Genomic DNA, 27,887 nt, shown 5'->3' with positions numbered 1-27,887 from the left:
CAATTGAAGCTGGACCACCATGGAAAACCTGGAAGCACTGGACGGCCTTTCGTTCTATTGTGGGACTCTTCAGCTTCAATCGACTCATGATTTCAACTATATCAAAAATACATTATTTAAAGTTATAGCATATGAAATTAAGATTATTTTTGAAATAAAACAAAATTTAAAAAATACTATCTGAATATTTTGCAATTAATGCTTATTAGAATGATAGAAAATAATGAGTGACACGTTTAGATAATTATATCTCCTGTTGATGGATTATATTGAAATAAAATTTTATGAACAGAATTTATCGATATTTTGTAGTTTTTTTCCATCAAGGAATAACTTTAATGAAACAATTATTGGAAAAGAGAAAGCATTAAATAATTATTTCATCAAAGTATAGGAACCCTCGAAATCGTCTATCTACGGTTCTATCTAAGATAACACCCAGGGATGTAAGAATAACTTGTAGTTGGGACTTAATGGTTTAGATTTTCTAACTGCAACCAATTAATTATATTGCGCGACCTTTATTCAGTACTATGGGGGATATTCTTCTCACTCCTGAAATGAATGCGCTCCTTTGGCCACAACTCTTCACTTGTACCTGTAGAGGTTATTTAGTGATAAGTAGATGATTACTTATTCTAGTGTTCAAGCATCTTCACAAACCCCACTGAGAATGTTTACAACAGGGAACAATATTAATTAGCGAACCATTTATTACCAGAATTGTGAATAACTGATTTATCTTAGTTTAAGACTCGTTGGAAAAGCGCATCCATAACTTTAAAAGGGTAAAAACTCAGAATCTTTAAGTTTTACTGGACTACTGAGTCATTCATCTAATGTCCAGCATTCCCAACATAATCGTTTAATACTTATTCCCAGTCATTTGAAAATTATACAAATAGCAGTCCTTAACAAAATGTCATCGTATCACTTTCAAATAAACTCATTTTTAGCCTTTACACTGTAAGCATCATAGTCATTTTTTCCCAGTGATTCAAGCGAACCCAATTTAATTACCGAAAGTAAGTTTCGAGTTAAAAATCTGCAGATAATGGTTTCTACTGTTGACAGTGTACTACTCAATTAGTTGGGTTTAATTGCTGTCCAACATTTTAGTCTTCTCCTAAAAATACAAAATATCCGAATGAACAGTTGTTTCAAATAATTTGATTACCAAGCTCTAAGGTCATAAACCCATGTTTATTGTATTACAGTAACCAAAATAACCTATATATGAGCGAATGAGACCATGCCAACTGTTAAGATAGTGCACTTTTGCATTGCATGTGGCTTAATTACGTTCAAAATGTATCATTGATAAATTTGAATAATCAACTCCAGAAAACCTGACTTGTTCATTAAAATGGGGTAAATTTAGCCTCTCTTTCCACTACAGCGAACGACTGGGTCACTTCATACATTAAAATCATATGTTGTAAACTTTTACTCTCCCTTCCAGCCTTCTTTTCCGTGTATTCCTGCCTTACTCCATTCTTAATTTGCACATTTATCTTACCCGATTGTATAGATCCATATACCTTCATCAGCCTGTACTCCAAAATAAAGGATGTATACATGTGTGTGGTTATATGCGTATCACCAAAGCCTAATGAAGATCTAATTAGAAACGATCTTGTTCGCTTATATGGGTTGTTCTAATTTGCACTATTGAGATTGTTAATATTTCCCAATTCACATGACTGTTCTCATAATTACCTTATCAAAATTGGACTTACTACACACCACACTCGCATAACTTGATTATAATTGTTATAATAGTTATTATTATCGTAATTAACCCATCGTAACTTTCTCTTATTATTCACTTGGTGCTGTTTACTTGAGTCTTCCCATTGAAGTTTAGGACTGCAATTGATCAGTCTCTTATTGCCATTTGTGCATCCTGTGCATATTGCCTCGATATTGCCTTAATACACAAGCATTATAAGCACAAATGGATGGTGGCTAGCAGTGGAATCCAGGACGCACGTTTTGTCCTATGTAAGATTCGTCAGCTGGATTTACCTGCATCTCAGAGTTGATGTTTACTGTGGGACTCGAACCGCGTACCGTTTGCTTCAAATGAGACGAAACGCTAGCCACTATCCGACTTTGCTTCACATGATTTATTTTAATATAATGTTTGTAACTAAGACACCTTATAACCAACTTTCCTATCCCCTTCTAAAATGACCTTTTACAATTACAAACGACATATTTTGAGCGTTGGTTGATGAAATATTTTAACGGTTGAATTCACGAGTCGGTTCAAGTTAAACGATCATGGAAAACCTGAAAGCACTGGAAGGCCGTTTCGTCCTAGTATGGGACTTCCCAGCAGTGAGCATCCACTATTCAGTACCTGGGACTCTTACCCAGGACCTTCGTCTTGCGCTCAAATACCTAACCTTTAAACCGCGGAGCTGGCATCCAATGATGTTAACATCTAACTGCAATCAATCCATGATCTTGCGCAACCTTTCATCCATTATTTGAAGTGGAAATATTTCACTATTTTCTTAAGTTTGCGGTCATTATGATCATAGTAATGAAAGTGTCACATTTATTAAGGAAGATGAATTCTCAATTAAGCATACTTCACAAGAGAGAGTGAAGTCAGGAATCTATATAAAAATCAGTTGATGTTGAGATCGAAATTTGATAATATGTTACTGAGGAAACCTTTTTTATAAGAGCAAGTCTAAACAAGCTTTTTTTGTCTTCTCGTTATTGTTGTTTTTTCACGAAAAAATTAATTATAATCAAGTACAGATTCTTCGTATTTCGCTTATCATAAGTTAACAATTATTTAAGAGAAGTACACACATTGTTGCATGTATATTTGATGTTTGAGCATTCTAAACCCTTCTGAAGAATCATGTACTAAGAAGAAACATTTATCCAGTACTACTCGGGTTTTCAGTGGTATCCTAATTTTGATATCCACCTATACTAGATTACTCTCTACAAAATATATCCATAACTCTTCTATTCCTAATTTCCATTACGTAGTACACATTTAGTCACCACCTAAGATAGTATTGACCAACTCGAAACTATCGTAGATTATATGTGTGACAGCTCCGACTAGTTTTAATCTACATAGTTCAACTACTATTTTAGATTTTAATTTTATCTTTTCTGCTGATTATCTGGACGGTATTCTATGGTTTGTATTTCTCTTTTCGATTCCTGAAAATATAAAAATCAGTTAAATGTGCCCAAGGTTTAATTGGCAAAGATAAAACTGGTACGAGTGATCCTTATGTTACAGTACAAGTTGGTAAAGTTAAAAAACGTACAAAAACTGTTCCACAAGAGCTTAATCCAGTTTGGAATGAAAAATTCTACTTGTAAGTAAAATAGATTATCATTGTTTTTACCGCATTAACATTATTATCATTATTACAGACTTGATTGTTATTTACTATGTGAATGACGAAAATCGAAAAAGAAAATTTTTTTAATTTTATACCATTTGTTCCAAGATATTATGTCTTCGTAAGCGAATTCTCGATTACAATCATTGTTTGCCTAATATGATTGATTAGTGGTGTTGTGTTTCTCTGAGCGAGATGCTTTGTTACATCAAGTTTTCATTGCCTTTCTGAAGAACATCGACAGCATATACTTTGGAAATAAATTAGCTACTAGAAGTTCTTTGTCATTGACTAACAGGCATTTCTATTGACCTGGAATTTAATTCTTGTCGATAACTTCATTTTAATTATAAAAGCTATTATTCAGATGTAGAGAAATACTAGCAGCCCACTTATTTTTGAAGTATGTTCTGTTGACGTTGTTCAGAACGATAATGAATGCTTTTTGACTAAACCGTCCAGCTCAGAGAATACAGTATCTTCAAAATCCTCATTTTGAACTACAAATATTTTCCACCATATCAAAATAATACAATAAGTTCATACTCTGATGTCAGACAACAGACATTTCAGATACATTCTATTAAACGATCATCAAACTATTTTAATCTATGACTAGTGAATTTATATTACAGAATCTCTTAGTAAAATCTAAGAACCATACAGTAAATACTTCATTTGTAAAATACTAATCAATTTTCTCATACTTGACTGTTACCTACTTTCCACACTAATCACTCACTGTTCTCGTTCTCTTCTCTTCGATCTTCTTAACCTTGTGCCTCCAGGCATTTTACCTTCGACTGACGATACATACTACTTATATCTGTTGGCATCAGTAGCACACACTACAAGAGTGTCGTGAAATGCTAATTACTTTCATGGCTTACTTATTTTTTTGCCATTTGAATATAATGTAAAATAATATAGTTTATTGGCTTGAGATTTTTTCAAACACTGCTCGAAACAGAAGCTAGTGTTTACGGTGTTCTAGTCTCTCTCAGTTGTCTACACAAATAATGTGTACTTTTTTTAAATAACTTAGATCTACTTTATCAATGTCATTATTCGTAAGGGTTTGAATTATTACGTTGTTGATTTTCATGACACAATCTCAGTCAGCCTTTGTCAGCACATATATATTTTGCATAGGTTGTCTCTCTATATCCATTTTATCGTAAATTATTCAGAATCGATTAATTCTGACCCAGGATACGCATTTTATTTTATTTGAGACATCAATAGTGGAATCCTAGTACATCCAGCTGACCAACCCTAAACATGATTTGATAAGCATCCTGAACTCAAATGCTGACCATAAATCTTCTATTCTATTTTAGCTATGTTCCTATTCCAGTTTTACTCTCCTAATTTTGTTACTATTTTTATTACCGTATGACTGTTTCCTCTTACATTTCTTCATCTGGATGCTTTATCATAACTAATTTATTTTTGTTTGAATACATTGGAAAAATCTAATATTTTACAATTTGGCATCAATCAAGTAGATACAAGTAGTGTAGTTGAAGTATTTGGGTTTAAAGTGGTAGGTGGTACGTTTCTACTTCATTTTGCCTACTTCAATTCACACAACTGAATAAAATCACAACCAGTCGTATAACTAAAGTATTGCTTAAAGGTGATTAAATAGAAAAATTTTATTATACGAGTTATATTAAAATTATGTCTATGAAATGACACAATTCTTTACTCTTACTGAGTAGTCAAATAAATATTCAATATTCTAATTCTTATGACTTTTACCATAATTTTAACATGTTATTTATAATCACGAGTTTTTATAGAGATTTGATTATTTTTATAGTGACCAGTGGAATTCAACCAGGTCTGTTGTGAGATAGGAACTCACTGAAGACAATTGGTGAACGGTTGCTCAACCTCGTGGATTGGTCGAAGTTAGACATTAACACCATGGGATGCCGGCTCAGTGGTCTATTGGTTAAGTGTTCGCGCGCGAGACTAATAGGTCCTGGGTTCGAATCTCGCGAGGCGGGATCGTGGATGTCCACTGCTGAGGAGTCCCACAATAAGACGAAACGGCCGTCCAGTGCTCCCAGGTTTTCCTTGGTGGTCTAGCTTCAATCGACTCATGATCTCAACTATGTTATATATAATTTTCATCTAATGTTTTGATTCATTTGAAGTTATTTTGCTTGTTTATTTTATCTGTTTCTTCTAGCGAATGTCATAATGCTTCGGATCGAATTAAAATTCGAGTTTGGTACGTGATTAGTTTAAAAATATTTTTAGATATAAAATATATGTCTAGATAATATTTATCATATTGTACTGTCCAAATGTTTTTTCATCATTAATTATCCATTGTAGATTATATTTTAATCCGTTTTTTTTAATTTGTAAAGGCTAGTTGAATAATGTGGGCGTTTTATATGCCCTGTCGCAATTATAATACAGTTGAAATTGTACAAAAACCGGAAGTAATTATCCAATTTGACCATTTCAATTGTTTAGTATAAGTCTTAGTTTCCTGTCTATTCAACGTAAATTTTAGTCTAATATTAGTGTAGATAGATAATACGTATTCAAAATATCATTTAAATGGTGGAATGAATCTAAACTGCAATAATATTTTTGTAGAAATTGACATTCTTCAAACTCATTGAACCATTTTATTTATTTCTGTCTTATTTAGTTAGTATTTTTTCAAATGTTAGAATGAATAGGATGCCTCTTTAAGAAGCTTGTACAATTTTAAATAATGACATTTGTTGTGACTTTAAGCTCGGCTAGTTATCACGTGATTTATTCGCCAATCGAAATACGACTTATACAATCTTAGTACTGTGTCAAACCAATAACGTTCGACCAGTCTGAGCAGCCTAGCGTCCTTATTGGTCCTTTATCCGCCTAGCCCATCCAGTTGAGTCTAGAATGCCAATAACAGCTAACACTGTGCGAATCATTTATTTCAAGTATACTCGGTTTATATGCCAACCAGACCGTATTACACCACAAAATAGAAAATAAAATTTATACAATATCAAGCTAAAATGTGGATGCGAACGTGGGAGACTGTGATCAATAAACTGAATATAACCTAAGAACAGTGAGTCGTATAATAATAATCTATGGGTCAAAGTGAAGCTTTTAATAAAAGAAATATAGATATACATAATCTGCTTACTGAACAGTTATGCAATAGGATTATATATATATATATAATAGTGCATTATTAGTTCTCCGAAGTTATCCGTTATTCAATCTTCACTAGGATGTAACAACATTTACACATCATAACAACATTGTCTTATATAAAGAATATTGGACAACATTAGTTTCAATCTCAAAATGAACAACGGTTGTAGATATGTCGTAAACACTTGTCAACTAAGAACTAATATCTATTAATAATACTTAGGATTAAAACATTAATCATTTATTAAAATGATGCAGTTTTTTCATTGTGTGTTGTAAAGTTTAATACCTAATAAAAATGTTGACGAATTTACAAAATACACTTTTTATCTTTTTTCTATAACAACTCAAAGTATGGATAAATTATCCCGTCAACTTTCATTGTTTCAATAAATTATGTAAACACTGCCAAAAAAGTATAAATATAATGACTGACACGAATCACTGATCAGGAGGATATTTTTTCCGGTGTAACTCTCTTTGAATTAGATGAATGGTTTTCAGTTTTTACCTACAAGTAAACGAAATATCTTGAAAATGCTACATTATCATTTATAACAAGAAAACACTTCGATGACTCGACACGTTTTAGCTGAGGATATCATCCGGCTGAACTAGTTATCAGCTATATTTACTAAACACTAAACGTTTTTCAATGAAATAAATTGGACCGATTAAACAGTATTTAAATTATCTTGTTAAAAAATGTGAAATCATCTAGATTTTTCGTTTGATCTGAAACAATGAATAAACTCACAGCGAGTTCAGTAAAATCAATAAAAAACAGTTGTTCGGACTAAAAAGCCAGTTCGTGTCAGTGCTGATAATGACGATAATAGTGATAATAGCAATACTTATAGTGAACGTTTAAAAACAATAGTCATTAAAATAACCATACGGGTTTTAAGAAAACATCATATTACTATCAGCTGAAATAAGCAGTTGGATACATTTTAATAAACTTGAATTAATTTGTCAAATAAACACTGGGCCATCGTTTTCACTAGTTTGATACCAAGTATGTCACTTCAACCCACTTATTCAGTCTCCCTAACCCGTTTAAATTGTGTTCAGGTACTCATATCACCCAGTATAATCTTTTAGGAAGTGATACTCGAAAATTCATGTAACACCCTCACCATGTTACCACACAAATAACAATTTCTTGTATCATATTTCAGTTTCCGAAATAAAAACAGTTTATAGTGAATTATATTTTGATTGTGTGATCTTAATTCTCCCGTGTAGAAGCGCCAAAGAACTCTATGATCTGAAGTATCTAAGGGTTTTTATTACACATGTTTTCATAAATATTTTGCCCAGTTATTAGGTAATTTCCATCAGTGGAACAAAGTGATTTTATTTCATATATTTTCATAATAAAATGTATTGAATAGTTCGGTGCGAATAAGTGTATGCACATCATATTCAAACATTAAGTAACAGCTTTAACCATAACTCCCCTTATCTCACTCTGACTAAATAGTGAAAATGTGTGTTATTCTCTGACTGAACTAGTTTCTAGACTAAACATCTAACTAAAAAGCCAGAATAAACATATCTTTCATGTTCCTTATTTGGAGTTTATTAATAAAAAATGATTGTCGATTGTAATTAACGAAATAGGACTAAATATGTTGTATATTATAGCTAACGAAAACATATATTTTGCATATACTAACTACTAGTTCCCACACTTACAAACATATAATGAAAATAGACCTAAAATTACATTCATATATAGTTTTCTTAATTTGGTATTTGACGAACTTACTTTCCGCATAAAGAGTTAAAATCGTTGAGGAACTCATGAAGAACAACTAGTAACGTTACTAATCCCAATGATAAAAGTATAGTTGATAAATAGAAATATAAAAGATTACCATTGTTATTTAATTGATATGCTTTAGCCTGGATTAAGATGGTAACGTGATGCCAATAAGTACGGACTATTATTATCTGACTCCAACATTTATTTTGTCCAAAAATATATACTTATTTGTTCAGTTAGTTTTTTAACTTGATTTTTCACATTTTGGAAGTAAGTTCATCAAAAAAGTGGATATTGGTTAGGGGAACCACTTAAGACCAAGAGGCATGTGTTAATAAAATTGGCTGAACCTGAAATTTCAGACCAATAGCGAGCGACTCATTGACTGGTTACAATGCCTGAATGCCTTTAGCGTTATCCCTAATAAGGTATGAAACTGCTATCTGTTGCTCTGTTCTTTTCCATAGTTCTCCAGCTCCTATCAATTCACGATAGAAATAATAAACTTTAAATGTGTTTATTTGTATACATCAATTTGAACTTAATTGTTTATTATATTTTCATATGTATGTGTTTGTTTTATAAATCTTTGGTAAACATGAAACAACATGAAAATTGAAAACTAAATTTATGATAACTAATTAAAAGGGATGAAGATTACGATTTAAAATCAAAAATACGTCAAAAATTTACACGTGAATCAGATGACTTTCTTGGTCAAACTATTGTTGAAGTTCGCACATTGAGTGGAGAAATGGATGTATGGTACAATTTAGGTAATCATCAATAGCATGTATTTATGATAAACAGTTTTTCTCTACAAAGTACACAATTAAATGAAGTAAAAAAAGGAAAATCGAAACGAAAGACAAAAAAGCAAATTACTCTTTCCTCATACTGCTTGTTACATTTTCCTTTTTTCTATCTAATAATGGTGATTAGAAAATGCGTACTTTTCTATATATTTCTGTAATAGCTAATTATATATAAATGTGGGTGTTTGTTTGTATGAAAATGTCTAACGGTTAATGGTAGTCATTTCCTCTATCTTTGTGGTCTATATTAACTCATCTTAGCTGAAGCATGTACCTATATGTACATATATGTGTATATTTCAATCATTATCTATATTAAAAAAATATGTCAACTAAAGTATACCGTCCATTAGTAATCATATATATATATATATATATATATATATATATATATCGGTTGTAAAACCTAGTTCATTTTTGTAAACGTAAATCCTCAACATGATGAGTTCAGGCTACGGTAAGTCAGTTTTATATAGACGTAATAAATTCGATTTCTCATAGTTCAATTATCGAGAATAATCATTTATTTAAATTAACTGCTTATTTTATAAATTTTTAAAAAATTATTGTAATTATATTTTCTTTTCTTTGTTTTTTTTTATCCATCACTGTGTTTTACCCAATTCATAATGCTACATTCTTTTTTTCTACATAAAAAATTACTATGATGTATATATGTGTATTAAAATGCACAATCGATTTGCTCACGTTAACAATCGTGTCATTCTTCCCACATTCCCCAATTTCCAAACAAAATAATCAAAATGATAACTAAACCCTTATTTTAATTTACACATTTTTTTTTCACGATAATTTATTTTTAATTTTTGTTTGTTTGTAAATCGGTCAATTTTGTTTGTTCTACTAACTAACATTAAATATTATGTGTTGCCTTATTTGTTGTTACTGTTCTCATGGATAATCATAATTGTTCGTATGTATTTGTTATTCTCATTTTGTCTCACCTTTATGACTAATACAAATGCTACAATTACTTTTATGCTTCCACTGTCATTACTACGTGTAAATGTATATATATATATTTGTTGGCTAAATATTAACCCTTGTTGAATTCACTATTCTTTGAAAACATCACTCACTGTTGTACTTGATCTCTTTATGTCTAACCGTTTATTTTCTTGGTTGTAACTTTTTTTAAATATTGTCAAAATATTTGTTGTTATATATAAATAGGGATGAAGATAATGATTTACGTGCTAAACTTCGTTCAAAGCTTACTTCAGAATCTGATGATTTCCTAGGTCAAGCTATTATTGAATTGCGTACTTTATCCGGTGAAATGGATGTATGGTATAATCTTGGTATGTTTACAGTTAGAGAAAAATTAAAAAATAGTTTACATTGAAATGTTATTTACTCTTAGAATTCTTATTGTTTGTCTGTTAAATATCTTTGTATTTTTTCTCTTAATAATTGAGGTCTTTTTTTAAAGAAACTATATTAGAAGGACTCTCATCGATCTTCATTAAATCTAAAGAATGGTTGCTTTCTATCTTCATTTTGTCAAAATGGATTTCTAAGTGTGGTTTTTTTAAACCATGAATACCTATTAATACGTTAGAAATCTTAGCAACCGACACGAAATCATCCCGACTTGGCTTATAATCAATTTCATTTTGTTTAAAAGGTCTATTATTTATGTTGATGGATCCGGTTTTCAATAAAATGCTTCTAAAGAAAGCATCTACATTTCACTGTTGATTTGACGATATTTTTAGAGTAACTGTAGATATCAGATAAGATTATGTAAAACCCATTCAAATCAATTAAACTCAAGTCACTCATCATCTTACCCTAAGAATTATTTATTGATTTCATCATTTTCATATTCTTAATGGGAAAAATCCGCTTTTTCCAATTCATAAACCGACCTAAGTTAGACGACCACTGAAAACATGAAAGCACCGGACTCCTGTTCAGACCTAGTGTAGGACTCCTCAGCAGCGCGCATCCATTAACACGCAATAGGTAATCGAATCCAAGACCTTCGGTATTGCGAGTGAATGCTTAATCTCCAAATACTGAATCGGGATCCAATGGTGTATAAGTCTAACTATAATCAATCCAGTGCTTCCAGGTTTTCAACAGTTGCCTAATTTGGTTGGTTTTGTTCTCAATAAAATTCAACAACCGTCTCAACTAAACAGAGAGAATTTACTTTGTTAACTTCCTTTATTGGTATAAACAAATGAGTCACGGCAAATCAATACTTCATTACAGACAAGGTTACAAATTATGACGTTTACTAAAATAAAAGAACGATTTCTTTGTAAAACGACTAATCGACTTCTGCAGTTAGATTATTTTTGTTTATAAAATTGTAACACGTTACATTTATTAGCTAAAAAATATTGGTCTAACATCAGATTCATATGTTTCATTAATAAAGTTATTCATTTCATAATATTACAAATAAAATAGTCATTAGCCGAATAAAATATATGAAGTGAATATTGATTTCTTTTAAAAGACAATATATACTACTTTTTCAAACTGCTACTACTGCTAGTACTATTACTGCTACTCATGTAAGAACATCAAGATTATATGTAAAGGTGTTGAGTTCACCATAAAACTTACTTTTTCAATGAAACATCACTTCTACAGTTAAATTTAATAGAAAATTAATTTAGCTGAGAAAATATACTTTATGAAATATCTCCCATCCAATACACATAAATGTACATGAGAAAACATTAACTGATTTGAAAGAGTTCAGTGGAATATAATCTTCCGAAAATTCTTAGAACAAATTGTAGATAAATTTCAAATAATTCAATAACGAATAAAGATGACAGGTTTACGTAAAACTTAAAACTCAGTAGTCTACAAGTTCAATTATTAAAGGTTATATCATATTAGAATCTTTTGAATTGACTCTTAAACATTTACACTAATATTCACTTACTTTTATTATGTAATAATGTTTTCAAATATCTTATAAATCTCATATTCTTCATTATTTATCATTTTATTATGCATTGAACTTGATAATCATACTTAATGCATTCAGAAATTTTTCTCTATTTTAACTGTTAAAATTTTCATTCTGTTTTATTCGTTTGCTTTCAAAAAGTGATCACAACACTTTTATATTTTGATATTACATTAGTTACAAACTGATATTTCAATAATACAGAAGTTATCTCTTATTTATCAATGCAATATTTTGAATTTCTCGTAAATATTTATAAAGTCATTTTATATAGCTGAGATCATGAGTCAATTGAAGCTAGACTATCATGGAAAACCTGGGAGCACTGGACGGCCGTTTTGTCCTATTATGGGACTCCTCAGCAGTGGGCATCCACGATCCCGCCTCGCGAGATTCGAACCCAGGACCTACTAGTCTCGCGCGCGAGCGCTTAACCTCTACACCACTGAGTCGGCATCCAACGGTGTTAATGTTCAACCAATCCACGAAATTGAGCAATCATTCACCCATGTCTTCAGTAAGTTGATATCTCCTAACAGACCTGGTTGAACTCCACTGGTCACTGCTTCTCGCTAGAGCTCATGGATGCACACTGCTGAGGAGTCCTACAGTAGGACGAAACGGCCATCCAGTGCTTCCAGGTTTTCCTTGGTGGTCTAGCTTCAATTGACTCATGATCTCAACTACATAAAATTACTAAAATCCCCACAAAACCCCCTTTTGATAATGTCATTTTACTAAAGTAATTTTTTTGAAATTTATTCAGTTCACCGATAGTTTTCATCATAATAATTAAACAAAAAGATATTAAATAGAAAGGAGTGTTGTATAGCTATCTTATGCTAGTTCAGGATTCAATAAACTCATACCTAGATCGGAACAAGGAAATGCAGATATCACATGAAATTATGAGATTATATTGTTTTCTATCATCTCGCAATTATCACTAAATAGTTTATTTTAAACAGCTGTATTTAAAGAAGCATTTCTAAGTAGTTATATACTTGGAATATATATTTAGAGTGTAGTCCATGTCATAGAAAAAAAGATTATTACATTTGATTATTAAAACAATACAAACACACCAGTTAAATAGTTTGTTTAACAGAATAATTTTTTAATAAAACTTATTTATTAACTTTATGTGTTATTATCAGAAAACATGAACTTATTCCATATTTGCATGTGTCCATAAACAACTTAAATTGTTACATACATAGTTTGTTAATTATTCTATCATAATTATCAATGTTGTAATTGTTACTTCTGTTTAGAAAATTACAAAACTGATTACACAATATCTGCATGTATATTCCACCAGATAAAAGAAGCACACAACTTAATTGTAATTCTATATTCTTTATAAAAATCTGTTGTTTCTGTTCAGTAATAAAAAGAAAACTCATTGAATATGATCACTTTATATTTTCTATTCTAATCATAAATTAAAGTAACGGAATGTAAAGAAATGAATAATCTTAATTGTATGTGGATTCTCGTATATTTTGTTTTTGTTGTGGTTGTTGTCGTGCTAATGAAAAAACAACAACAACGTTATTTCTCTTTTTTCCTGCCCTAATTTAGCCTATAACATTTCCATTGTGTCTTCATGCATTTTTATAGGTGTTTCATTGTAATTTTTATCATTATAGAGATTAAAACAATAAATAGTGAGGAACAATATTGTTACAGTGATAAAAATAATATAGATGACACAATTGATATTGATTAGAATACCAATCTTTGTATTCCTATGGTTTGACATGAATTTCCCTAACAAGTTGATCCATTTAAGGCCTTTTGATGATCCTTTTTATTCATTTTCTCTATCATTTTTAGTGAATGATTAGTCTTTATCTGGCCTGGAGGTATTTTATGCTCTAGAAACGTTTATAACAGAATATGAAAGTGAAATTAAATGAATCAATGATTTAGTAAATAGTTTAGATGTATTTACACTTAATAATGAAAGATTCAATTATAACTAGCAATCATATTAGTTTGAAATTGAGATAACCTGTAAATAAAAGCTAGAAATTGACAAAATTACAATGCCAAACATTCTACTATGTTTCTGTTTAAATCTTATTTAGTTACGTGACTTCTCCTTACGTAACCTTTAAAGTTTAGATTCTCTCAGGTTACAAAAGCCTTTGAGTATTAAATTGTCTCCCTTCTATTTAATCCTAGTTTAAATTTCTTGTATCATTCATGATATTATTGAAAATCATTGTCTGCATCCATCAAGTAAAACATAAGAAATATTTAATTGAAACTAATGTTATTCCTCCGTCTGATTTGTCCTAAATTACATTTCTTCAAATGCACACATCAGTCTTTATTGCATTTTCCTTATTACTTATAGTATCATTTTGTTGTTTTGTTATCTTATGCATGATATCAATGAACTATCTAGATATTGTTGTTTTGTATTGTTCTTGGAACATTTACTTATGTCATTTTCTATTTACTCTCTTCCATTATCTACCAATTATCGAATTTATTTTGGTTTCATTCTTTTTTTTGTTTTAGAAAAACGTACTGATAAAAGTGCTGTTTCCGGTGCAATTCGTTTATTTATTTCAGTAGAAATTAAAGGTGAAGAAAAAGTTGCACCATATCATGTTCAATATACGTGTTTACACGAGGTTAGCATAAATGTTTTAAGTATTTTCAGTTAATGTATTTAGGGTTTTATCAAAGTGATTCATAACACGAATTTGATAGTAGTAGAATATTTTTTGAAAAAATAGCAAGAAACAACGATGCTGTTCGTAATTGTGAAGTTTTTAAACCTAAAGACTCTAAATTCATTTTGTCATGTTTGTTTGAAACTTCTCATTGATGTTCGGGACTGCAATTGATCAGTATCTTCTTGGTATATGTGCATTCTGTGAAGATTGCCTCGATTTCGCCTTAAGTTACAAATATCAACTCTGGGATGCAGGTACATCCAGCTGACGAGTCGCGAATAGGGTGAAACGTGCGTCCTGGACCAAACAATTGTTTATTGTTATTAGATTTCCGTCTGTTTTTCATAGCTAATCATAAAGAAAATTACATTCGAAATTTTACAACCTTTACAAAGCCAATTGTTTAAAACAAAAGGATGTATTTATTTGATTTCTGTGTTTTCTTACTGATCGAAAACGTTACTGTATATCATGCCGTTTTAATAATAACAACATTAATAACAGTTATCATTGCAGTTAATATACATGACTGTTTTTGTATGAAATCGTCTCTCAATGGAATTATTCTACGTAAACATTTTAAGTTTGATAATCAATATGATGAGAGTAAGGGTTAAGCGTTTTCTATAAATAAATGTTTGACTTATTGTATTCATAACATTTTTTAAATTATAAATGGGTAATTAAATGAATGGTCTAGTGATATCCTATTTAATGAACAGTTTTTGTAATTTTTGTACGTATTTGCTTTCATGTAGTCTATTTTATATCCTGACTCATTGATCATTGAGATTTTGTATTCTAAGTTATTCAACCACCCCCGATTTCAACACTGTATATGATTCGAAATTGAGAGTGACAGTTTAAATAATCTACTATTATAATATTTGCAGTAATTCATTGTTCTACAAGATAATTACTCGAATGACCGAAAGTGAAACTGGTGAATGTTCTTCATGTGACTTATTTTTATTCTCTCAAGTGTAAAATTTTAATTGATAAATAAATTTAACAGTTGAATTCGTGAGTCATTTAAAACTAGACCACCATGGAAAACCTGGAAGCACTGGACGGCCATTTCGTCCTAGTATGGGACTCCTCAGAAGTGCGTATTTACGATCCCTCTCGCGACACTCTAAACCAAGACCTATCGGTCTTGCGTGCGAAAGTCAGTCAGTCAGTTACAACGTAGAACTTCGTACGTACGTACATCAGTTCGAGTTGCCATACCACATTAGCACAAAAATGCAGTTGTCGATTCAAATTCCATAGTGGTAGAAGTAGTAAGAGTATAAGTATTATGTGAAAGATAGGGGTTTGAAGATGTTATTGAAGGAATATAATACGGTGAAATAAATTTGGAAAGAGAAAAAAGATAGGGACATGAAGAATTCAGAAGATTAGAATTTGGTAGAACACAAAGAGTGGATGCATCTTCGCCATTGCAAACGATTTTGAGCCATGTCATTCAAGGTCTCTAACCATCGGTTGCTATCATCTCGCGAATCCCAACCAGTTAGTCTATACCTACCAACATGGCCCAGTCCACTTGTCAGCGACTTCAGGGATTTATGCCATGTTTTGGCCTGGCCGCCCCTAGCTTTCTTCCAACCTACTCCTACACCATAAAGCATTGCACGTTGGGGCAGTCGGTGGTCGGGCATACGTAACACATGTCCCAGCCATCTCAACTGATGAAGTTTCACTACTTCGTCAATCGATTTGCAATCCTTATTTAGTACCCGTTTCCTAACAACTGCATTACTTACCCGGTGGTCCCAGGATATACGAGCAATGCTTCGAAGGTACCTATTATCGAATACTAGTAGCCTACGAATATCCTCTACTCTTATCGGCCATGTTTCGCTGCCATAAAATAGGACGGAATGGACAGCTGCACAGTAAACCCATCCTTTTGTTGCTAGATGGATATCTCGCCTACGCCATAAATGACGCAAGTTGGCGAAAGCTAAACGAGCCTTCTGTATCCGTGCTAAGATTTCGTCACACACCAGACCACAAGGGCCGATGAGACTCCCAAGATAAGTGAAGCTGTCAACACGCTCAACTACTTCACTCCCTATCATTAGTTCAGGTGTCGATGCAACCCAATCCTGAAGTAACATTTTGCACTTCGAGGGAGAGAATCGCATCCCGAACATGCCTGCATTGTTGCTTATAGTGGTCAGAAGACTCTGCATTTTGTCAGAGTCTTCACCAAATAAAACTATGTCGTCGGCGTATTCTAAGTCAACAAGTGAGCCTCCCGGTAAAAGTTCAACTCCAGGAGATTGGCATGATGAAAGTGTTATCTCTAAAAGCATGTCGACGACAAAGTTAAACAAGAATGGGGAGAGTGGACAGCCCTGACGAACACCACTTGAGGTAACCAATTCTGATGACAGTTCGCCATAGGCTCTAACTCGACCAGTTGTGTTTGAGTAGAGAGCCTTTATGAGGTTGATGTACTTCTTTGGTACTCCTTTCACTGACAAACACTGCCATACAACCTCACGATCAACGGAGTCAAATGCTGCCTTAAGGTCAAGAAATACTACTATTGTGGGACGTCTGAATGTGTGTCTATGTTCTAGGACCTGACGTAGAGTGAATATTTGGTCTATGCAACCACGTCCAGGTCGAAAACCAGCCTGGTTTTCTCTAGTCTGCTCTTCACGAGCTTTGGTTAGGCGTCCAAGTATTATTGAAGCTAATATTTTAGACACTATATTAGTCAAACTGATTCCTCTGTGATTTTCACAGGAGGACTTTTGTCCTTTCTTATAGACTGGCACAATCAGTGATTGGGACCAGTCAGATGGAATTACGTCCAGTTCCCAGATTCTACCTAAGACCTCAGTCGATCTCGTTGCTAGTACTGGACCACCATCCTTAAAAATCTCAGGAGTAAACCTGTCAGGGCCTGCGGCTCTCCCTCGCTTTAGATTTTCTATAGCTTTTTCAACCTCGTAGAGAGTTGGAGGACTTACCTCAATTTGCCATTCAGGACGACTGGGGATCGTGGGTAACTGAAGTGTGGCCGAAGGCCAGTCAAACTGATCCCTAAAGTGTTCTGCCCATCGATCCAATCTCCTGGATTGAGAATGAATGATATGTCCATCTTTATCTGAGATAGTTTCACTGATACTTGGGTTCCTAATACCGGTTTCTTTAACAAGTTTGAATAGCTGTCTGCTGTTACCTATTGCCGCTGCCTTTTCCATCTCTCTTGCTTTCGCTACCCACCACTGTTCGCGGTCATTGCGTAGGCTTCTTATTAGCCTTCGCTTAAGCTGACTCCGCTCTTCGTTATGCTCAGAGCCAGGTGGGATAAGTTTTCGAGCATCTATCAGTGTGGTAGATGCTGCCGAGATCCATTGTTTCTCCCTGACCTTATGGCTTACCTTACTAGCGGATATCACTGCTGTTTCCACAGCTTTACGGATGTCATTCCACCCTGCTTCGGGGTGGGCACAACTTACATGTCTGTCTAACTGTTTTTCCAGTTGTTCCTGAAATATATTCTTAGCTTGCTTATCATTAAGTAGAACCCTTAGATGCTTCCCTGCAGTGTCTTTCCTACGTCCAGTAAGACGCAGACAGATACGTGCTCGCACTAGAGCATGATCTGAGTCTAAACATGTGCTCCAGAATGAGCGACAGTCTTCTATCGAGCCCCTCCATCGGTGGCTGATAGCGATGTGATCTAATTGGGTCCAACGTTGGGACGAATTCGGTGGTCGCCATGTCTAAAGATGTTTTTCCTTATGCTTAAAGTTAGTATTTGCAAGAAATAGGCGGTTATCTGAGCACAGCTGCAACAGACGGTCGCCATTATCTGTCCTTTTAGCCACAACACCATAAGATCCACACAGGTGTCTTTCCCTTTCACTTAGTTTACCTACTTGAGCATTGAAGTCACCAGCCACTATTACTACATCAGAACGCCTAGCTTTTCGGAGAAGGTCAGAAAGTTTCCTGTAAAACTCATCTTTTATATCGTCTGAGCTGCAGTCAGTGGGAGAGTAGGCAGAGACGACGAAGAGGCAACGACGAGTTTCCCTATCTTTCCGAGTCTTTACTGATCCGTTTAGTCGGACAGTGCATAGACGACTGTCTACTGGGATCCAGTTTAAAAGAGCTAGTTCTGCCCTAGAACTTAATGCTATACCTACTCCAGCGAGGCTACGGGAAGCAGCATCAGGGCTTCCAGATACACGAAGCGTGTATCGAGATGGCTCTTTATTTTGATTAGGTGAGGTCAAATGAGTGACGCTACTCTGATCTTGTATGCGCGTTTCGGAGACGCAGCACACATCGATGGTGTAAGATTCTAGAGTCCTAGCTAAGAAGGCCTGTTGTCCTATTTGGCACAATGTTCGGAAATTAAAAGTTCCTATATGTAGTTTAGAGCGTGGTTTCAGGAGACCAGGAATAACGTTCCGTGTACTCGAATCGTTTGCCCTAGCGGTGCGAGGTGATAAAAGGACGTGGGAAGGGTAAGTCGTGGAGATAAGAGAGTTATTAGGAGGTGTAGGAAGGATTTGAAAGTGACCAACTTGGTCTCGTGTGCTGTTACGGGTATGAGGGTTAATATCACTTCCCGGCTGCCCACACCGTGGAAGGGTATTTCTTGAGGGACCTGGAAAAGAAGTTGGATTAGTGTTGGTCTTAACGACCTGGGAGCGTGACCGCAGTGCCCAAGGGACAACTGCTTGAGGTCGGTCACGCACGGCCTTTTTGTGGTAGATTTTTGACGTGTTAGCTCCGCTCTTCAAAGGACCTTACCGCCGGAGACGGATACCCGTGGGATAAGGCGAGGTGTGCATTTTTAGGGTCGACCTTTTCTAACCCCACCCCTCCTTGTGGGAAGGCAGCATCGCTGTCATGCTGGTTGTCTGAAGGAAACACCTTACTGCCATCACACCTCTGTACAGTCGGCAGTACGACTTCGCCTTCGGACCTTGGGTTTGCTGCTTTTATTCTTACCGCTCTTCAACCGACCTGTCTGGCATGGTAGGACCTCGAGGAACGATTGTTCCAGCCAGCATAGCTCGATTGGATCATCACGATAGGCAAGCCCGACCACCACGTCAAGGTAGCAGCAACCACTGAGCCGGGATCCAACGGTGTTAATGTCTAACTTCAACCAATCCACGAAATAGCGCCACCGTCCACCATTGTCTTCATTGAGTTACTAACTCACAACAGACTTGGTTGAACTCCATTGGTCACGGCTTATTACTAGAACTCCAGGAAATAACTCTTGGAGCCAGTCACTGGTGAGCAGAGATTGAAATACTGTACAGTAAAATCAATGACTTGATGTTTAAAGCATTTGACTTCTAAATAGGTAAGTGGTGGACTAGAACCCTGTTCAACCCACTTCCTTTTGGACAACCAATAAGTATCACCAGTGCTCATTTTAAGTTGTAGCGGTCAAACCCAGTACGCAAATTAATACTTAGTGAATAAGTTACAGTAAAAAAATAGTGTGCAATAATGCTGGGACATCAGGTTAAACAAACGTATTTGTTTTTACCAAATCATGTATTTTGCAAGAGCAAATGGATAAGCCGTGATTAGCTTACTTGGATCTATTTGAAGAATGTATATCTCTCAAAAAATGAAACTGTATCCGCAACTTGCCTGCTCCCAACCTTTTTCAGGCACTGGACACATCACATAGCATAGTTTATAAACACACCTTTAAATAACGATCTGTGCCCAACATAATTCTAATGCACAATAGCCAGCACATGGGGTTTAATTATGTTTATACTAGAAAATTAAAATGCACCAAGAACTCAAAAGTCTTAGTTCCGAATATTATCAATTCTGACTCATGAATTTGCCCCTGTCATCGATCTAATTACAGCCTTATGATCTTTACTGAAGTTTATTTCTCATGAAAATCTTATTTTCCTAATCGTCGCTTTACTATTTCAAGTAGTCTGTCGATGGTTTGTTTATATTTTAAAACTACTGTAAACAGTGTTTCAAATAAATTTATATCACATAACCATAAGTTTTACTTATTTGGCTGATTGATAAATACCAATCAGTGAATAATTAAAACACCAGAACAGATAAGCGTGAACTATCATTTTACACACTTCATGTTCATTGAATATTCTAGGGTCACTAGGATAATAATTGGATAACAAAACAGGTAATCATCTAGCTAGTCAATGGCATACAATTTGACGTACCATATCAAGCACAGTCATCTAATTTTATCAATAGGGCTACTGCTAACCACTGCTGTTGTTTTGAATCCAGTTTATACCTAAATTTTCCCATATCCTGAGACAACATTCATGAGTATAAATACAAAAGTTTCGAGAGTTCATTTTCTCCGGTAGAAGGCATCGACTGATCGTCATTAAATATTGAGAATAAATTGAAATTATCAAAATCACCTAATAATTAATTCTCACTTAATGATCTGAAGGTATAATATTTATCACAAAACCTTAGTCCTGAATTCGATATAATATAGTTTCATGGGTCTTTGTCAACGAAATGTTGAATTATCCCTCCTTTTCAAATGCTCTCTAGCTGATGAAAGATAACTTCAAACGAAGAAACATGAAAAACCATAAACCTTTCTCTTATTCTGAATTCTTTAAACTTGTAAATTTCAGTACTCTTACTATCATCATTATTACTCCTACATAATGGTAAAAGTTTAAGATAAAATCGGATTCGTTCTATAAATAGATCAAAAAACGTGGACTGAAGGTGTGATGAATAGTTATTTTTAGAAAAACAATAAAACATTTTGTATCTCTGAAAAATGAAGTAAAACGATTAAAATAAGGAATGGATATTTTACTTTTATTTAATCCCTATACTTTAGCCTTTCTATTTGTTCTATACTTCTCGTGCGAATGTTTCATTTACCTCTTTTCTTCAAAAAAAAACAGAACACCAACGGGAAAGTTAATGTAAAACATTTCTTTGTGTCTTGCTACATATAACATATTGATCTTTTTTATTCACTATACTTTATCACGACAATATTCATCTTTGTAGATTATGTGCAACAAATATTATTTCATATAGAATGAGTACATAAAAGAAGAGAATTATCTGTTTATTTGGAGTAGATGTATTTTTCAAGAGTATGACACTAGAAACTTCTAGAGCCAGTGGTTAAAAATAGCAGAATTGTCGTGTTCAAAATATTGTTTTATTTAAAACTTCTCATTAAAATCATGAATCGATCAATGTCAGACCATCACTAAAAAGCCTGAAAGCATTGGACGGTCGTTTCGTCCTAGTGTAGTGAGCGAGAACACAAGTGGGGACAATCGAATGTATTTGAACATAAAATTTTAAGAACGTCCTATTAAAATCTGAGAATCATACAGTAAATACTTAATTTGCAAAATGTTAGTCAATTTTCTCAAACTTTACTGTTCCTTCGCGAATATCGGTCAATCGTCTCAGACTTCATTGTTCTTTCGTTTCAATACCAATCATTCTTTTTTCTCATACTCTTTTCTTCGATCTCCGTAATTTTCTGCCTCTAGGCGTTTTACCTCTGATCGATGATACATACTACTTATATCTGTCGACATCAATAGCATACACCACACTAGCATAGCACTCTAACAGCCCCAAACTAAAACTTTACACTTTGAGTTTTTATCTTACAAGGATAAATTATTAATGAAATTGAATTTGTTAAAATAGTTGGTAAATAAATAAATAATAATAATGACTAGTTAAAGCCGGATATATTTTATCAAACAATCAGTGTCATACAAATTTAACTGTTAGTATTAGTGAACATCATCCGCAAATGTAGGATTAAAACAGTTCCCCATAAAATAAACTAGAAATAAAAAGTATCCCCTTATTCAGTTACTTTACAAAACAAAACCCTTTTCTAGACTAATCAAAACACTCAACAGAAGACGTATATTAACTCAACAGTAGAGTTTCGTTTTAAGGATAATCTCTAAAACAATAGAGATAAAACTCTATGCTTATATGCTTATTTGTATATTTTAAACAATCATGATTACTTCCTCATTTCATCTAACTTTGTTTATCAAAGTATGTAGTTAATGATGAATATTTCACATCTATTCTTATTTTCAAAAGAATATGTTGATCGCATCAAATGTCTAAATCATTTCCTTGTAATTCTACTTTATCAATCTGTTAATCTATTAAGATTAAACAAGATTTCAGCAGTTTAAAAATCCCCATAGAATATTCGAAAATAAAGAATATTTGAGCGAACAATTGTTTCTGCAATAACTTCATCATCAGCCTCTACAATTATAAGTCCATAATTATTGTGATATATTACAAAGGCCAAAGTAAGACATGTATTAATTTGTCAAATCTATTAATGCACACCTTATTTTAGCCTTTGTAAAATATCACAATAACTTTGGACTTGTAACCGTAGAGGCTGATGATGAAGTTATTGCAGAAACAATTGTTCGCTCAAATATTCTTCATTTTAAACAAGATTTTAAACATTTTCTTGCCTTATTTAATGATTATGTCTTTACATTATTCGGTAGACACGATAATGTTCCGACTAGTGTAGTAAAAGATTTCTTTTTTCATAATAGATCTCCCCATACTCAAAGGGGTAGATAACAAATTTTTCACTGTTAACTAATCACTAACAATATGATTACTTACATGCACATAGTCAATTTGAACAAAGTAAATAAGCGAATAATATTGTTTTCAACTGGATCCTCATCAAGCTTCACTATAATGTACGGTAATATTTATTTGCATATACGAAATTATTAAACCAATCAAGTCAGTTTATGAGTCAATAATAACAGTTGATTACATAAAGAAACATATTAAGTAAAAATTACGAATTGATAGTATGATGACGGGTGTACTAGTTGTAATAAGAATAATGAAGGATTGAATCAATGTTTTCTCATAAGAAGTAGATTAAGGACTTGAAAAATAAACACTGAAATGGTATTCATTATAAATTATCACATTACGTAATAAGAAGTATTCAGATAATTAGACAATGAAGCGTTTATTTGAAAAAAGGGGGGTGAAGAAAAATGAATAAACAAAAAGTATGGAAAATAATCATAAATAAATTCATTCGAAATTATCAAGTCAAACCTTGGTAATGATACCTACAATAAATAAAATCATTTATTAAGACTAATTCGTCCAAGAAAGAGATAAGAGTGTTATAAATTTCTCATAAATGCACTGTTATTACTACCTTAATTGGTTCAATAATATCATATATTGAGAGACTGATATATGAACGAAGAATACTCTTTTCAACAGATTCTCTTTAGGTTCTACAAATATATATCCAAAGTAATAGTCAAAAAATTGATCACGTTCAGGGCAAGGTGCATCGTTCAAAGTTATAGCATGTGAATTTAGGATTGTTAATGTCGAGATATTTCATATGGAATGCTAACATGAATCAGCTTATATGTTAAGTGAAATTTTAAGGTTCATGATCCGAATAAATATGGGTCAGATATGGTTAGAGAAATAAGAGTGCAATTAAAAATTCGATCAAATGTTTGGTGCAAGACTATATTTCATATGAAATTAGTAAGAAATAATAAAGTTGAGTGAATGCTAAGTAAGCGAATCGTATGTTCAGGAAATTAATGATGATGTTGAACCAATAATATTAACGATAATAATAATAATAATAGAAAGATATATAAATAAGGACAATAAAGATAATTATATTTAAAGCAATTAGTCCCTTTTATAAATTTCGATAGGACAATTAGAAGACTGTGTTGATCTGAAAAATTGTGATGTATTTGCGCTATACAAGCTGGTCACACATATACTTGTCAAGGCATTTTGTATGAAAATAATAAAGGTCCATTAAATGAATGTTCAAGTAAAAAAGGTAACAAAAAGGAATAAAACATTTTACATCGTATAGAAAGAATAAAAAATTGTCGCGTTATTCTAGGCCATAGAATGACTTAAGGATTACCAGAGTAAATTCGAAGTTACGACTAATTCTTTTTGTACACATAAAGGGGGTTTAAATTTACGAATAGCCAAAGCTTCAATAAACCTGAGAATACGTCCTTAACAATTTTTATACAATATTTTAAAAGCTGTATTAATGTCAATTTTGTGCCCCGTTTCAATTATATGTTTCGCAATCGATGAACATGGTTTTCTACCCCGCACGTTGATCGGACTATTTGACACTAATTGGTTTTGAAGCCACCTAGACACATGTTCGATTACTCCTCCCTATGTATGTGTCCATACAAACATGTAAATTGGTTATTTGTGATAATGATTTTGAGGTCGAAATGACAAATACAAGGTGCTCATTCAGCTTTACTATCACCGCTTGGCAGGTGTAAAACGCTGGTCTTAGTTTTCTGGGGTTTAATGTTCATTAGTTTATTCTTAGTAATCTCTGGATTAGTATTTAATACAAACATTATTGTACATTAGAGTAAAGCACGATAAGGGTCTAATTGAAAACATTAATTTACTCATGTATAATTGTTCTAGTGCCAGCGGAAAATTGCCTAAGTAGTAATTACTTGTTTCTTCTGTTGTTATCAGATCAACAGTAAATTTTACCTGCAAATTTCGTGTAAAAAAAATAAATCATTTAAACTTCTCATATAATAGTTGTTCAAATTTTCTACTAAACTTGCCGATAATCTCAGTAAAAAGTCTTTTTTCTTTTGTATGTAAATCTTCCCATTCATTCGCCACTCCTCCCTACTTTAACAAAAATCTAGAACATATTTCACTACTTATGTGAAACGAATAAAAGTGAAGGTAAACCGGAAGTTGAATTGCCTGATGCTTCTGGGGTAAGTTGAATCATGTGCATGATTTTGCCTACTTTATTTGCTTTTTATTTAAGTTAATTTATCTCCACCATCTATATATTCATACATATATACGTTAGATTATCATTCTCATTTAAGCTTTAATTAGTTTTAGTGAACCATTTCATTAAGTTTAATCCTAGTCCTAATGAGCATATAACCTAAATACACAGCTAATTACCTCTAACCATTTAACCATTAAATCTACTTTTCTGGAGATCATTACATTAATCTTGTTCGGTACATATATTTCCTATAACAAGTTAACCGTATAAAATTTCATCATTATAACAGTTCATGAAATATTTTGGTTTTGTTTTAGCTGTTTGACTCTTCAGAAATAAAACTTATCATAAGAATAATCCAACTGAAAAGTTGATTGCACTACCGGAAAGTAGAATTTATTTGTAACCAATAGCGTTTACTTCAGCGAATTTCGTTAAACTTTCGAAAATACTGACTATAAATCTCACTTTCATAACTACTTTTTATATAACTCTTCCCATATGTTGCGTTCTGGTTGCTATCGTTGTTATATGTCTCATTTGTATATTTATTTTCATATTTTTCTTGATTAAATTTAAAATACCATTATGCGTTTTGTTGACAAGATCCTTTGAACATAATAACTACTTTTTTTAGACGTTTCCCCTTTTTGAATTGAATTAATTCTAATTTTTAGCCGAATAATGTAAATGTGATTTCTTGGTATAATTCCCAAGGTTTTCAAAGGCTTCATTTTAAATTTTCAATTTAGCAATTCGATATGATATTGTCGATAGTCATCTCACTAACCATTTGCAACCAGAAAGTAATAAGTAGTTCCAATTATATCATCTATACTAGAAGTCCTCTTCTTTAACTCTACACCGATTAACGCTTTAATTTCTAGCTTCATTAGCAGGGTTAGAACCTGAAACATTTACATTTTGCAGCGAGCATCACTGAGTCGGAACTCACTTGTTCAAATTCCCAAGTTTAATCCACTGGCGACATTGAGCATTCATGGTAATATGAACCATTTGATTTAGAACAAGTTTTTCGAAATTATAATGCTCACTAAGTAATCTGAAGCTCCAAAGTATTATCCCGGTTTATATTTGTCTCATAACCGATACTAGTTTATGACATTTATTATCTTCAAAAATGAAAATAGATTTATCTATATGTTATGAAGCATAGTCTTCGCAACATGTTAAACATGATTTCCAGTTTATCTTGGGAGTGTTATATACATAGTATTGTTTTCAACCTAAGTAAATAATTTATGACTTAAACGTTTATGCATAAAACACATATTTTTCTAGAATTTATCATATACCACTTTTCAGGATGATGCTTGGAAAGTCTATTTTAATCCGCCTGCACAAGATATTGTCAATGAGTTTGCCATACGTTATGGGATTGAATCAATTTATCAAGCAATGACGTAAGTTGAAGAGATAATAGATAAAACTAATTTTTCTCCTTTCTTTACATTACAGAAATAAGACTTAGAAATATTGTTTTCACTTTTCTAAGTTAATAATTTTTCTTGCCGAAGTGCATGGAAATCCTGGTTTTATGATTGAATTCTATGGCGAAAATTTGCCATGAAAATTGTTACTTGCAACCTGGTTCCCATCATAGTGCATTAATAAGTAATTTTACTTTGAGATAAAACATCCGCAAGTGCTTAAGCCTTTTAACCCTCGTGGAGTAGCATAGGCCGTTCACAAATATTCTACAACCAACTTCTTCCAAAACTCTACTTCCCACTTGTTTCCAATATATTTTCCTAATTTCCTCTTCAAATAGAAACACGCTTCTTCTCTCCCACAGTAGACTGTTGCTGATGGTATCCAGTCAACAAATATTGAGTATCTTGCATAGACAATTGTTTTTGAATACTTGTACCTTTTTGATGATGGTGGTGGTAGTTGTCGAAGTTTCAGCTCCATACAGTAGAACTGTCATGACGTTCGTATTGAAGATTCTCACTTAGATATTAGCTGACAAACAGTTGTTTTGAGATACTTATGTTCTTCAGTTGTAGGAATGCTGTCTTGCTTTGTCAATCCGTGTCTTCACATCTGCATCAGATCCTCCTTGTTCATTAGTGATGCTTCCCAGATCTGTGGAAGTTCTGAACTCTTCCAAAGTTATTGGTTTGGTGTTCTCCGTACTATATTTGAGGATGTTGCATTTTCCCTCGCGTATGTTGAGGCCTACTGATGTAGAGGCTGCTGCTACATTGGTTGTC

General features: G+C 33.0%; 1 protein-coding gene across 1 annotated transcript in view; it reads left to right on the top strand.

Moving 5' to 3' along the window:
* Positions 1 to 27,887, top strand: part of Smp_172040 (putative unc-13 (munc13)) — a gene marked incomplete at both ends in the record, with an annotated part of 140,266 nt that overhangs the window by 67,690 nt on the left and 44,689 nt on the right. The window contains 6 exons of the mRNA XM_018794785.1: positions 3,215 to 3,356; positions 5,584 to 5,625; positions 8,980 to 9,107; positions 14,635 to 14,750; positions 25,553 to 25,627; positions 26,977 to 27,074. Coding sequence (XP_018649163.1) covers positions 3,215 to 3,356; positions 5,584 to 5,625; positions 8,980 to 9,107; positions 14,635 to 14,750; positions 25,553 to 25,627; positions 26,977 to 27,074 — 601 coding nt within the window. The remainder of the gene's footprint in view (positions 1 to 3,214; positions 3,357 to 5,583; positions 5,626 to 8,979; positions 9,108 to 14,634; positions 14,751 to 25,552; positions 25,628 to 26,976; positions 27,075 to 27,887) is intronic.

This window comes from Schistosoma mansoni, chromosome 1 (assembly GCF_000237925.1).
Source record: "Schistosoma mansoni strain Puerto Rico chromosome 1, complete genome".
Classification (NCBI taxonomy): Eukaryota; Metazoa; Platyhelminthes; class Trematoda; order Strigeidida; family Schistosomatidae; genus Schistosoma; species Schistosoma mansoni.
This window is presented reverse-complemented; position numbering and strand designations above follow the sequence as displayed.